The following is a 13,527-nucleotide window of genomic DNA, read 5'->3' on the forward strand; positions in this document are numbered from 1 at the left end:
CCATGGGATTGGTTGAGAAGTTATGTGGTAATAAGAAATTTTACCTGTGTACCTAATAAATTGTCCGGTAAGTGTATATAGTATCTTAACCATAATTTCATGAGGCATTGTTCTAGGGGCCTTTGGTAACTTGGGAATTGTAAGTCTGCCTCTTCGTAAATTGCACTCTGGAAACTTTTAAACTCAAAACAATTGTTTTTTTGCTGCAGGACATCTGAATTTTAGGATATGTAATATTATAGATTGAGTTGAAAAACATTCTTTAGTGTGTGATCAATTCTTGTCAAAGTGCTGTTGGTAGTTCATTGTATCATTGGAGGAGGGAAATATTTTGGCTCTGTGTGCGAAGGCGAAATTAGATTGACTGTCTAATAGACTGTCTTTGTGTGAAATGACACAATGCGCCTGTTGCCAAATCTGGCCGAGTCAATTAGCCCAGCGATTAGGCAGGAGCGAGGGAGTTGTGAATGCGCGAGTAGTTTTCTTTTATTTTGAAATATTTACCGGAAGTCGTGCATTCATCGCATGGTCCATGATTTTGGCTTGTTAATATTACCATTCAGTGACAGTTGTTTTGGTACAGCCAGGTGACACGATGTTGTTGCTCGGCTTCACAGCGAGCAGACGGCTGCTGTCTCGGCGGCGCTGTCTCCTGCAGCGTCGCAATATCAACTCCGCAGTAAGTGCTTTTTATTAGTAGCATTAAGCCTAGCAGTTACACTATCCTTTAAGTTAAATGTTGCATTAATGAGGACGTTTTGTCGAGCTGTGCACTATGCACGTCATACGCAAAGACCTACCAACTGAGCTAAGGGCGCCCCGTGCACAGTTAAGTTGACTTGACTAATAAACAGCGCGCTGTAGGCTGCATAAGTAGGCTACAGCATGTACATTAGATCTCGTATCTTTCGTTGATAGTTGTGGACTTATCTTTACAGAAGACTTATTTGTATTTTTAATGTCAGTTGACTTTTGTTTCAAGTGCAAATGAGCACTGTTAATATTCCAAAAGGACTCGTACAGTGCTCATTAAAACATAGCAATAGAACGCTTGTTTGGTTGACCTTTAGACCTTGCATGCAAAGGTTAACGAGGGGGAGAAGAAAAACGTTTGGTACTACCTTTAGGTTTTCAAGATGCAAAAGGACATATTTTACTCAAGTAACACCAAAAGAAATGTTTGTTTTGTGGTTGGCTGAAAATGGTTAGGTTCTTGTCCTTCAAATATCATGGGCCATGATCTTTGATGTAGTTGGGCCCTAGAAAGCTTTCTCACTTTCTCCCCCTTATGGGCATGCCTACATCTGTGTGTGTGTGTGTGTGTGTGTGTGTGTGTGTGTGTGTGTGTGTGTGTGTGTGTGTGTGTGTGTGTGTGTGTGTGTGTGTGTGTGTGTGTGTGTGTGTGTGTGTGTGTGTGTGTGTGTGTGTGTGTGTGTGTGTGTGTGTGCGTAGACTAGTACAGCTGTGGACAGCGTGCTCTCTGCATTCAGGTCTATATGTGGTGAGGACAGCGTCTCATTGGCTGAAGCTGTCAGAGAGCAACACGGCAAAGATGAGTCAGTACACAGGTCAGTCTCACACACACACACACACACACACACACACACACACACATACTCATAATGCAATGTAAAGGTGTTTTCTCAAATACTTGTTCATGATGGCGCCAGTAGCGTTGTTTGTTTCGTGATTATTTTTTTGTACATTTTTATATATTTCTATACATTTACTATTTTTTTTTAATTCTTGTTTTGACTCTACAAAGAGAAATAATGACAACAGGTGCAGTTTAGTGAAGTATGGAGCAGAGTGAGTGAGAGTGTTGCATTGCTTGCTGTCCAGATGTCATCCCCCAGATGTGGTGGTGTTCCCTCGCTGTGTGGAGGAGGTCAGCTCCCTGGCAACGCTCTGCCACGCCCACCGCCTTCCCATAATCCCCTTTGGCACTGGGACCGGCCTGGAGGGAGGGGTGGGCGCGGTCAAGGTGAGAGCCAGGAAGACCCATGGATAATGTTCTCTGACAAAAAAAAGCTGTTCTAAATTAGGGCTGTGCGATTATTTTGATTAATATAATATTGTGATTTTGATTGTTTTAATTGTAGCGGCCCCTTTGGACAAAAGCTGTAGTGTTTTTACTATACGCCAGCTGTAGTTCGTGGGTGAGCGTACCAAAGACAAAGGCATTAAGAAAAACTGTATAAAAATAGCATGCTTTGCACTGATGGTCTCGTTTGCTGGTACATGTCATATATGATCATCAGAGGAAAAATAAGACTGTTTCAGGACTATTTAACACAATAATAACAATGAATTTGGTAAACACCATGCATTGAGTAACTGTATTAGACATTGGGAAAACTGTCTTTTTGTACAGTGAATTTCCTTGAATTTCAATAAAGTTCAACTGTAAAAAAAGAAAGAAGAAAAAAAAAAACATGACCTGGCTCAAAGGCTATATAGTAATAGTAAGTAATAGTATCACGTAAAAGTTGATTTTGAGAATCGGAATTGTAAATATATACTGTAAATGTATTGATTGTTTAGATATATCAATTGTAAATATAGTATAGCAAATCTTATATCAAAGATTTTATATATAGATAGATTATAACAAACGTTACGCAGAAAGATCATTTAATAAATATTAATTATTGAGCTGTGGAAAAGGGGGTAGGATTAAATAAGTTTCTACTTCTTCCTACTCCTCTTCAGGCACATCAATGCTTGTGAATGGAAAATATGTAATATTCTTTTTATTTTTTTCTTATTCGTGAAATAATTTGAACCTGCTTTTCGTTTTGTTTTGTATTTTTGATAAGTCTGAATTGTATTCAATTCAGTTTAGTTAAGAAATGTGGGTGTGTGGGTGCAGTACTGTATGTCTCTTTCTCCTCTCACGTCTCTCTCCCTCCTGCCTTCAGGGTGGTGTGTGCTTCAGTCTGAGGAACATGGAGCAGGTCCTGGATCTCCATCAGGAAGACTTTGATGTGACGGTGGAGCCTGGGGTGACCAGGATGGCTCTCAACACCTACCTGAGGGACACCGGACTGTGGTTCCCTGTTGGTCCGTACCACTATTTATAAGTTCTCAATGTAAAAAAAAAAAAAGAATTCTCAGGAACACTTTTCCACTTAAATCAGTGCTTTTCACATGTATCATAAATACTCAGTCAACAGATTGTTATGCTCTTATATTGTACACTTGGAATTTCTTCAGTGTCCTGCATATTGCACATATTGTTAAATATTGTTCCTCATATTGCACGTTTCAATTTACTTTTTTGTTATACCGTTTGGTTTTGCCTTACCTTTTGCACTAGTAAGACTCTATTTCTCTGTGTATATTACTTATGTCATTCATCTTATCTACTTTAATCCTTTTGTTATTATTGCACTGTGGGTCGGAGAGAAACGTAATTTCCATTCCTCTGTATGTCTGACACATTTTGTAGAAATTGACAGTAAAGTTGACTTTGACTTTGATTTCCCAGTAGCTCAGTAAGTAAGTAGAGCCTACGATAAGGGCCAGACGCACCAGCAGCTAAATAGCTAAATTGCGGCTGTCTACTTCTCGCCAAGCTCGTCAGCCACCATGGTTCACCAACTAGTCGAGCCAGTAGTCACAAATGTATCAATCTCTCAAACGCAAAAAAAAAGACAAAATAATTATTAATTTTGCTGTAGCACTTTCTGGTGTGCCTAGGCCTACGGGAGGATAAGTTGTTACCAGGTTCATTTTTAGATCAAGAATAAAATATATGCGAATAAGCAAGATCCTGTTTCTTTTTAAATGTGTTGTTATCTTATTCATATCTAACAAATTAACAAGTGTCAGCTGGCATAACAGTAGTTTAAGTTCTTACATCCAGCAGGTGGCGATATTGAATAAGAAGTTTTAACTCCACAAAGTGAATTTCAACTTAATACCGAAACAAGACAGTGAGGATGAAAATAGTCAAATAAAAGATATAATTCAGATTGAATTATAGATATATTTTTCATCAGTCTTTAATTTGAAGTCAAGCACTGTCTGGGAATGCCCACGCAATGCGAGTGTGACAAGTTTGACTGCAAAGTAGATATACATTGTCAGACAGACATTATAATAATTTTTTAGATCGTTTTCATAAAGGATTTAGGAAAATCTAAGAAGTCTTTTTTGAACGGTCACAGATCCTGGGGCCGATGCGTCTCTGTGTGGCATGGCGGCCACCAGTGCATCGGGCACCAACGCAGTGCGTTATGGAACCATGAGGGAAAACGTTTTAAACCTGGAGGTGGTGCTGGCTGACGGGACTGTCATACACACAGCTGGGAAGGGTCGACGGCCCAGGTACATGTTAGCCATATACACCCACATCCAGGCAACATCTACCACGCTTACATGCACAGCATATTCTGATTAAGGCCCATATTCCGGTTAAGACAATAATACAAATAAGGTGTTTCTATGCCTAGCAGCTACAGAAATATTCTTGTTTACATGTCAATCAGCTCATTCTGAATACACCAGTAGAAGCGTCATGACGTCAGATGTCGGTGTGTTCTTTTCACGCAATAATTCCCGTCCCATCCAAGGAACATGAACACTCTTTATATCATTATCATTGTCTTGCATTGTTTTCTTTGTTTTGGCAGGAAAAAATAACACCTCCTCGTTTAAAGAGGATTACGTTATGGTTTACACACGCTCATTTAACAGCTGTTAACCAGGGCACTGCCGAAAAATGCAGCAACAAACTCCGGTGCGAATATATAGTGCGATTTAAGGTGGATACGTACATGCCTTAATAATGCAACTAATATCAGTTTCTATGGCTTACTCCGACCATGACCTTTTTCTGATTAAGGCTATCAGGAATTATCAGGAACTGCTGTTTACATGATAGTGTTATTCAGAATATGACCTTAACCAGAGTAATATCAGAGTATTGCAGTGTGCATGTAAACGTGGTCATTATCGCCTAGTGCAGCTCTTAATGCTTTTAGCTTTCTTCCGATCTCTAGGAAGACATCGGCGGGCTACAACCTGACCAACCTGTTTGTGGGCTCAGAGGGCACCCTGGGGATCATCACTAAGACCACACTGCGCCTGTACGGCATCCCCGAGGCCATGGTGTCGGCCGTCTGCTCCTTCCCCTCGGCCCAGGCCGCTGTAGACAGCACTGTGCAGATTCTACAGGCAGGAGTCCCCATCGCTCGCATCGGTGAGGAGGTGATTCAGCCTTACACCCATTCATAAAGTTGCTACGAGGAACTTTTGAATATTTCTGAAATGTAATTTTTCCTTCTGATATTTTTATATAGTTTTTCTTCAGGAACAACAGCTTGGCGTAGTACAAACACTACTGCTTTTGTCCAAAGGGGGTGCAAGAATGATCACAAAGTGAAAGTTCCTCAGAGCACCCTTTTAAATTAGTGAAATTAAAAAGGAGAATTTTAACTTTAATTTTAACAATGAAATCAAACTTTGGAGCGTTAAGCACATGATAAGATATTCCTTTGTTCGTCCCTCGGAGGGGACTTTTGACATTTTTACAGCAAGGGACATTGCTGAAAAACCTCAAGCTCAAAGAGACAGAGAGGTCTTCAGATCTTGTTTTTTGATCATCTGCCTTTTCTCCTCACAGTCAGTGGTCAAGACTCAGGATCTATCCCAACTCAGACTAGTGGGGCCCATGTATAAAGCCCCACACACACCAACTGTGTTTCAAGTGTTAATGTAGGTGCCAAATGAAAGATAAAAAGGTTACAGGGAGAAGGAGGGAAAGATGACCTATGGGTTTGAAAAAAAAACAAGGAAGAGATGAAAGAGTATTGATCCCTGAGAGGAAATGGGGCGACCTGCAGAGGTAGAGTATGTGATGGAATACAGGAGCTAGAAAAAAATTATTTGTAAAGGATTAAAAGTTAAAGGTCACATATAATGCTCATTTTCAGGTGCAAAATTGTAATTTGGGTGTCTGCGAGAAACTGTTTTCATGGTGTAATGACCAAAAAATTACTTTATATTTCTCACAGGGCCATTGCTAAATCTCCTCTTTTCAACCTCTGTCTGAAACGCTCCGTTTTAGAGCCTGTCTCTTTAAGCCCTTCCAAAAAGCCCAGTCTGCTCTGAATATAACTGCCAGTTTGAATGTAACCAGTTAGATTTAGGGGAATCTGGGGGTGTGGCTTATCACAGGTGGAGGTAGTGCCAAGTTTGGTTGGCAATTAGCGGGCGCGGCTTTTCCCCTAATGACATCATAAGGGGAGCTACATCTGAATGGGGTTTCGGAACACATGGCGGAGGTGGAGAAAAAAAGAGTGTTTTTTTTTCTCATACTTTGGGAGTCTCTAGTCATGCCGGTGTCCCATATCAATATTGAAAAAGCACAAGTAAAATAGAATTTTTGCAAAATAGGTGATCTTTAAGAGACATTTTTTCTATGCATCAAGCTGACAGTTGTTTTTCCTCTCTGTGTGTGCTCTCTGACTGTGTGTGTGTGTGTGTGTGTGTGTGTGTGTGTGTGTGTGTGTGTGTGTGTGTGTGTGTGTGTGTGTGTGTGTGTGTGTGTGTGTGTGTGTGTGTGTGTGTGTGTGTGTGTGTGTGTGTGTGTGTGTGTGTGTGTGTGTGTGTGTGTGTAACCCAGAGTTTCTGGACGATGTTATGATTGATGCGTGCAACAGGTTCAGCTCTCTGTCCTACCCCGTCTCCCCCACGCTGTTCCTGGAGTTCCATGGCTCTGAGAGAAGCCTTGATGAGCAGGTCAACACAAGCGGTGTGTGAGTGCGCAACACATCACAACCACCAAAGTCACATGAAGTAAAGTAGCTGCATATCTTTCTAACGCTGTTGGATAGAAAAACCCAATATGTATACAATTAACCTTTTATAATGAATATAAATGAAAAATGTGTCACAGAATAATGAAATATTCTCAGCGTGTGTTATCTTGCTGATTCAATTGAGCATGGCCTGAAGTGAAACGGGACACGTCTGTCAGGGCTGTTAATGGGTTTTTAAGCCACGCTAGCTTTGTTATACTGGTCTAGCCGCATTGTTAACCCCAGGCAATAGATTGTAGACATGGCAGATCATTGCCGACCTAATGGAAAATCCTACCTGTATTAAAATCATGTTGTAGAAATGTCACGATTAAAATATTTTTGGTGTGTGTGTGTGTGTGTGTGTTTATGTGTGTTTCTACAGAGGAAATCACTCAGAGTAATGGTGGTTCAGACTTTCAGTGGGCTAAAGATGCAGAAACACGGAACCGCTTGTGGAAAGCTCGCCATGACGCCTGGTACGCCGCTCTGGCCCTCAGACCTGGCAGCAAGGTAATGAAAAAAGATGCCCTCAGCCACTGTGATCTAATAGCTCATATTAAACATATATTAATAGATACTTTGCTTTGGAAGGAAACACTAATATTAATGCACAATCAATACATAGTGGGCCTTAAAGGCTATGCAACATTTTCGTTAAAAATCACACAAAAGTAATCCGACTCAATTATCACTTCTCACAGACGCTTGTCCAGCTCTCCCACAGCAGAGAGAGAGCCCAGAGCAGCAGCCTGTCCCCACTTCCTTGACTGGCGTTAGCTTTAGTTAGCTCAGTGGCTCACACTGATATGTAAAGTGTCCTCCCTCCATCGAATTTTGCCAGAGTGTCGGAGGTGCATGCCCCCTCCCTCCGCAGGGCCAGGTGAAGTAGCAGGGAGGAATTTGGGTGGAGCTTAGACCTGAGTCTGCTGTTTACAAAGCAATACCAAGGAATGTTACTATGTAAAATACAGCCAGAGAGAGGAGGACTGTGCAGATTAACACACCACCACATATTATAGTCGGGCAGAAGTGATCATTGAGTGGGGTTATTTTTGTGGGGACTCTTAAATGTTTTTTTCCATTAGAATGTTTCATAGTATGCCTTTAAATACGCTGAACACCACACATAAATGATCTATCAGCATTATTACCTATGAGAATATGGTTCTATTGTTCATTACAACTATTCCAAAGGGATAAAACATGGTTCAGCCAGCAGTGTCATATTGTTATCACTTATCACCATCGTATACTCTTCTCTGGGACTGCGTTGATGAAAACTCAATAGAGTAAGAGCTGAAGGTACAGGGTTACTGGATGCTGCTGCTGCAATGTGTTGCCCTTTAATGGTGAACAACAAGCAGGGAAGTTAATAACTCCTGCTGTTGAAAGGCTTTGTCCGATGGCTCGCCGCTGCACTAACACCATAACCATTCCTAGGCAGTTTAATGTCTCGCTTTATTAACGTTTTAAATCCTAGTGATTGCAAAAGACAACCTTGACGCATTTCCTATACTGTGACCTTGTGTGTGTGTGTGTGTGTGTGTGTGTGTGTGTGTGTGTGTGTGTGTGTGTGTGTGTGTGTGTGTGTGTGTGTGTGTGTGTGTGTGTGTGTGTGTGTGTGTGTGTGTGTGTGTGTGTGTGTGTGTGTGTGTGTGTGTGTGTGTGTACTTGAACAACTATTTTTGTGAGGACCAATTTTGAGTTTTCTTCCTCAGCCGTGAGGAAATTTTATAAGTGAGGATATTTTTGCCGATACCCTTTGGGAAAGGGTGTTGCGCTTAGGTTGGGTTAGGGTTAGAGTGGGGTAAGGGTTAGCCTAAGGGTTAGGGTTAGGCATGAAGTTGTGATGGTTAGGGTTAAGGGCAAGAGAATGCATCATGTCAATGAAGGTCCCCACAAGTATAGCTGTACAAGCGTGTGTTTGTGTTTGTTCCATAGGCCTACGCTACAGATGTGTGTGTCCCTCTGTCCCGACTGCCTCAGATCATAGTGGAGACAAAGGAGGACCTGATTGAGAACAGGCTTACAGGTGAGCACTCAGTGATAATAAAGTTAATAATGTTTGATATGATTCCCTGCTAGTATAATGCTTCTTCTAGAAGGAAACCTTCATAAAAGGTGGAGTCAGCGATTCTAAGAAATCCAGTGTTAAATTGAATCCACAGCCTAGGCTCTGTAAACGGGCGTGTTACTAGCTACGGTGGGCCCCCTTTGTTTACATACTCTTTGTTTTCATACCAGTTTTACCAGAGCCTAGATTATGTATTAACGCCATATTTCTTTTCAGCGCACACACACAGTACATACCGGATCGGGAGGAGATATTCACTGAATTTGACACCAAGCGCTCTCCAGAATTGCTGACTCCACCTTTTAAAGTTCATAAAGTTAAGATGAAAAAACGTTTTCCAGAGGAGAATAAGTGGTAATGTGATGTGCCTTACCTTCAGGTCCCATAGCGGGTCACGTGGGTGATGGTAACTTCCACTGCATTATGGTGGTGGACCCCGGAGACCCAGAGGAGCTGCACAGAGTCCACCTGTTCACTGAGAGACTGGCCAGGTAAAGTGTCTCTCAACCTCTCCCCTCTCTTCGTCCAGGTTTTTTTCTTGGCAATAAAATCAAAAAGTTGAACATTTCCGGGGCGCTTCTTGGGATTTTTCTGAGCAAATTTTCTGATGTCGTCCCCCCCCCCCCCCCCGCACCAGTGTCCGGGGGGGGGGGGGGGGAACTTCAGTTTGTAAACGCTGCCATACTGAGAAGTACAGAGAGAGTTTTGTGGAGTTGATAGGCTTAATCAACTTTGAGTCAACTTGTTTTGTCTTGAATGTAACCGACATTCATTTAAATGAAAAAAGTTACGCGCTGTAGCTTCGAATCGAGATGCAGCTCAAGCATACGATCATCCTTACTAGTGATGGCCAGATGAAGCTTTTTGAAGCCTTGAAGCCTTCAAGCCAAATGGTTCACAAAAAGGTTCATTTCTCGAGGCTTCATTTGAACCGATTTGAACACTATACAACCCCCCCTGCTGGTCAAACAGTGTTAAATAGCCAGATCATTCTATCAATTTGTAATACACTCAATACTGTCCTGCAACAGTGCAGCCATGGGAGTGAGTGACTGAAATCAATACATCTTAATAAATGCATTTCATGTAGCCTATTGTTCATGTATTAATTCATATAAATACAATTTATATTTTGTTTGATGTATTATTATGGGTATGAAACATGATAAAACATATAAATCTATCAATAAATATTTTTTGTCAAACTTTGAATGACTCATCATGACAAGAATACTTATTTTCAAACTGTCGCAGTGTTATAAAAAGGTAAGGGGCAGTGAATGTGCTTGTGCAACTTAAGGATTTGATTTGATTTTTATTGAGAAACAAAATTTGTTCCACTGTGCTGGGGTTCAGACAATTTCCCCTTTTGGAAACAACTTCTCCTGCTTTGGAGAACACTCTTTCACATGGTACAGCGGAGGCAGGGGTGCACAAGAAAGTCACAGCAAGTTGATACAACATCACGTCTACATCACTCCCAAACCAACAAATCGCCAACACTAACCCACAAAGTGCGAGTGGATCCACAATACGCGAAGCACTTCTTGAACAAACGAGGCTTCGAACGTCATCAGTCACGTGATTCGCCCTAAACGATACAAGCGTCGATACGCGCTTCACCAAAAACTTCCGGGATTACTCGGCACACGCTCCGAAGCCTCGGCACATTACGACCCATCACTAATCCTTACCCGACACATTTTTCTGGATAGTCTCGGCAGTTTATGTTGACTGATAGAACTGGACCTCGATCAATGATTCATACAGGTATCAAAGTAGACCTGAATTTATGATTCTAAAAACAGTGTCCTCCATTTTTCTAAGGGTTGTTAAAGGACACGCTTCAAGCCTCAGTGAATTGTTCTGCCCTGAGGCAAGGCAGGTCGACAGGCCTCTCCGCTCCCCTTTAGAAAGTCTTACTTTTTTATCTTTTTCTATCTTTTTTCTTCCTTTCAACTTTAATTGACTGAATGTATTCAGTAGTTGGGCATATTCATTTCATGGCGTATTTCCACAGTGAGAAAAAAAAAAGTCAAATTTTAACATTCGCCTTGACAGGGATTTAAACCAGCTCGCCCATGTCTCAGTCATTGGCATTAACCACTTTGCCACTGGGCATGAGGAAAGTCTGAGTTTTTCCTTGTTTAAATATCCTGTCTCCAGCTTATTTTTGTTTTTTTTGGACTATGTTTTGAACTGCTAACAGCCACATCCATGTTGCGTGCGGCAGTTGATGTCGGAAGCAACAGTATGAGAAAAATGTTTATGCTTTGTTCAGTGCACAGGAGGACACAAACGTCTCCAGTTTTCAGAGGTGTGTGTGTGTGATTAAGAAGTGACACCACATGAAGTGGGCTTTCTGGCACAAATGAGCTACTACATAGTTGCCTAAAGCTATAATGTGAAAAAACATTTACAATTGGTTTAAAAAAGTGGTCGAATAGGCAGAAGTGTGGCGCAGTAAGTTGCAGGATACAAATGATTGTAGCTGTTATACGTATTAGTGGTTTGAGCCCTTGGTTTGTTGCTGTTGTGATACTATACCAGTAACAGAGTGTGGTCTGTGCTCCCTGCAGGCGAGCCCTGGCCATGGCCGGTACGTGCACCGGGGAGCACGGCGTGGGCCTGGGGAAGAGAGCGCTGCTGTGTGAGGAGATGGGACCCACAGCCATGCAGGTCATGAGGGGGCTCAAGAACACACTGGACCCAAACAACCTGATGAATCCTGGGAAAGTTTTACTGCCTGCACAAGCATAAACAGAGGGTATGTCTGAGGGAAAGTCACTAGACACAGAGCATCTCATCGGGGTGTGTTCACTGTGGATGGCTCTGGTTGGAAGCACATATTGCACATAGAAGGCTTTCCTATCAGGTCTACTGTATGAGACGTTAGTGCAATCTAACAGGATATGAATACAATATAAATATTAATAATAAAATAATAAAGAATGTTTTATTATGAATGGATTGTCCTTTTCATTATGTTGGATGTTTCACACACACTTTGTTTGTATCTACCTGTATTTCAAATGAGGTTTGATTTGCATGAGTAAAGTACAAATACACCAAGGCTACAGTATATAACAAAAAATACACAATCAATGACAGAATCCTTTGCAGATGACTGATTTAGCACCTTTTAATTAAAAGGTTTGTTATGTAATATTCAATAAGTGTTTTGTCTATTGTCCATTACAAATGGATTATTAAATAAATAAAAATAAGCCAAAATCCAAATATGTTGATGCCTTTCTTTATATATTTTGAATATTGAACAGATAAATCAAGGATTTTGTAGATTTTTTTTTTGTAAATTTAAACAACTGATTGGTTAATTGAGAATGGGAGAACTCATTGTTTGTTGACTTGGTATATTAATGTAACATGTTACTAAAGCAGGCAATGATATATAAAACAAAACAGAGGGGAACAGCCTATTTCTCAAAATGTCAAACTATTCCTTTGAACAATTTGATGGTGAAACATCCTTAGAAAAGACACTCTGCTTTCCTCGGACGTACAGTCGACATTTATAAAGCAATGATGAGTTACAATAGAAACACCTATGTTTAAAAAGAGCCATATCAACTGTAAGTCTGGTCTCACCTATGTAACTGCTTTTACTTAACTTTACAGACCGTAGTAGTCTACTCCTATGAGCTCTGTGAACTCAAATCGATTTCAGGATCCAGGGCACAGAAAAATGAAGCTGACAACAATAGATTGCAACAATAGATTACTTGATTAATATGAAGACGTACATCTTTGCATCAGATCTTATCCTTTCCTCTCTGTTGCAGTGAAGCACCTAGAAAAATAGAGTAGGAAAAAAGGTGGAGTCCGCGATTCTGGAGAACGCTTGTTGTCAAAATCAGTGAATATCTCCTCACAATCCACTACATGAGCGTACTGTGTGCACTGGAAATAAATCTGGTGTTAACACACAGCCTAGGTTTTTTAAACGAGTATTTAAACAAAGGGGGCCCACCGTAGCTAGCAACATGCCTGTTTACAGAGCCTAGGCTGTGTAGTGACACTAGATTTTCTTCACTGGATATTCTCCGATTTTTGACAAAGTGATTTTGACAACAAGCGTTCTCCAGAATCGCAGACTCCACCTTTAATGGTTGTGTGAAATGGTTGAACTTGTACCTGTAATGTGATATATTTCAGTCTGAAGAGGACACTCAAACTGGAGTGTGCACACTGAAATGGAGAGAAAAGGGACATGGCAACTTGGCATTCAGACTGTACTGTACAGGTGCATCTCAAATACATTTGAATATCATGGAAAAGTCCATTCAAAAAGTGAAACCTTACATTTTCTAGATTACACACAGTGTAATATGTCAGGTCTTTCTATTGTTTTAAAATTGATGATTACACTTTACAGCTCTTAAAATAAAAAAAATACATTATCTAAAAATATTAGAATATTAAATAAAAAAATAAATAAAAGATTAATAATACAGAAATGTCAACCATCTGAAAAGCATGTCTATTCTAGATTAACTTCACTTTATGTGTTATGGATCTTTAATATATAATAAAGTTTCACTTTTTGTATCAAATTACATGAAAAAAAACATGAACTTTTCATTGATGCACCTGTACATAGCTATGGACTTGCTCCTGTCCTGT

The 13,527-nt window shown here is 40.7% G+C and overlaps 1 protein-coding gene across 1 annotated transcript; it reads left to right on the forward strand.

The window, feature by feature from the left end:
- Positions 1-595: 595 nt before the first annotated feature.
- Positions 596-11,843, forward strand: ldhd (lactate dehydrogenase D; the record flags this gene model as incomplete). The annotated part of the gene is made up of 11 exons (XM_080027717.1): positions 596-679; positions 1,453-1,568; positions 1,843-1,984; positions 2,922-3,063; positions 4,173-4,332; positions 5,007-5,206; positions 6,632-6,760; positions 7,192-7,319; positions 8,751-8,841; positions 9,263-9,374; positions 11,463-11,843. 11 exons carry the CDS (start codon positions 596-598, stop codon positions 11,641-11,643), a joined length of 1,485 nt encoding a protein of 494 aa, XP_079883843.1. The 3' UTR covers positions 11,644-11,843.
- Between the last annotated feature and the right edge of the window lie 1,684 nt (positions 11,844-13,527).

The sequence above is a fragment of the Ammodytes marinus genome (genome assembly GCF_949987685.1).
Source record: "Ammodytes marinus genome assembly, chromosome: 5".
Classification (NCBI taxonomy): Eukaryota; Metazoa; Chordata; class Actinopteri; order Uranoscopiformes; family Ammodytidae; genus Ammodytes; species Ammodytes marinus.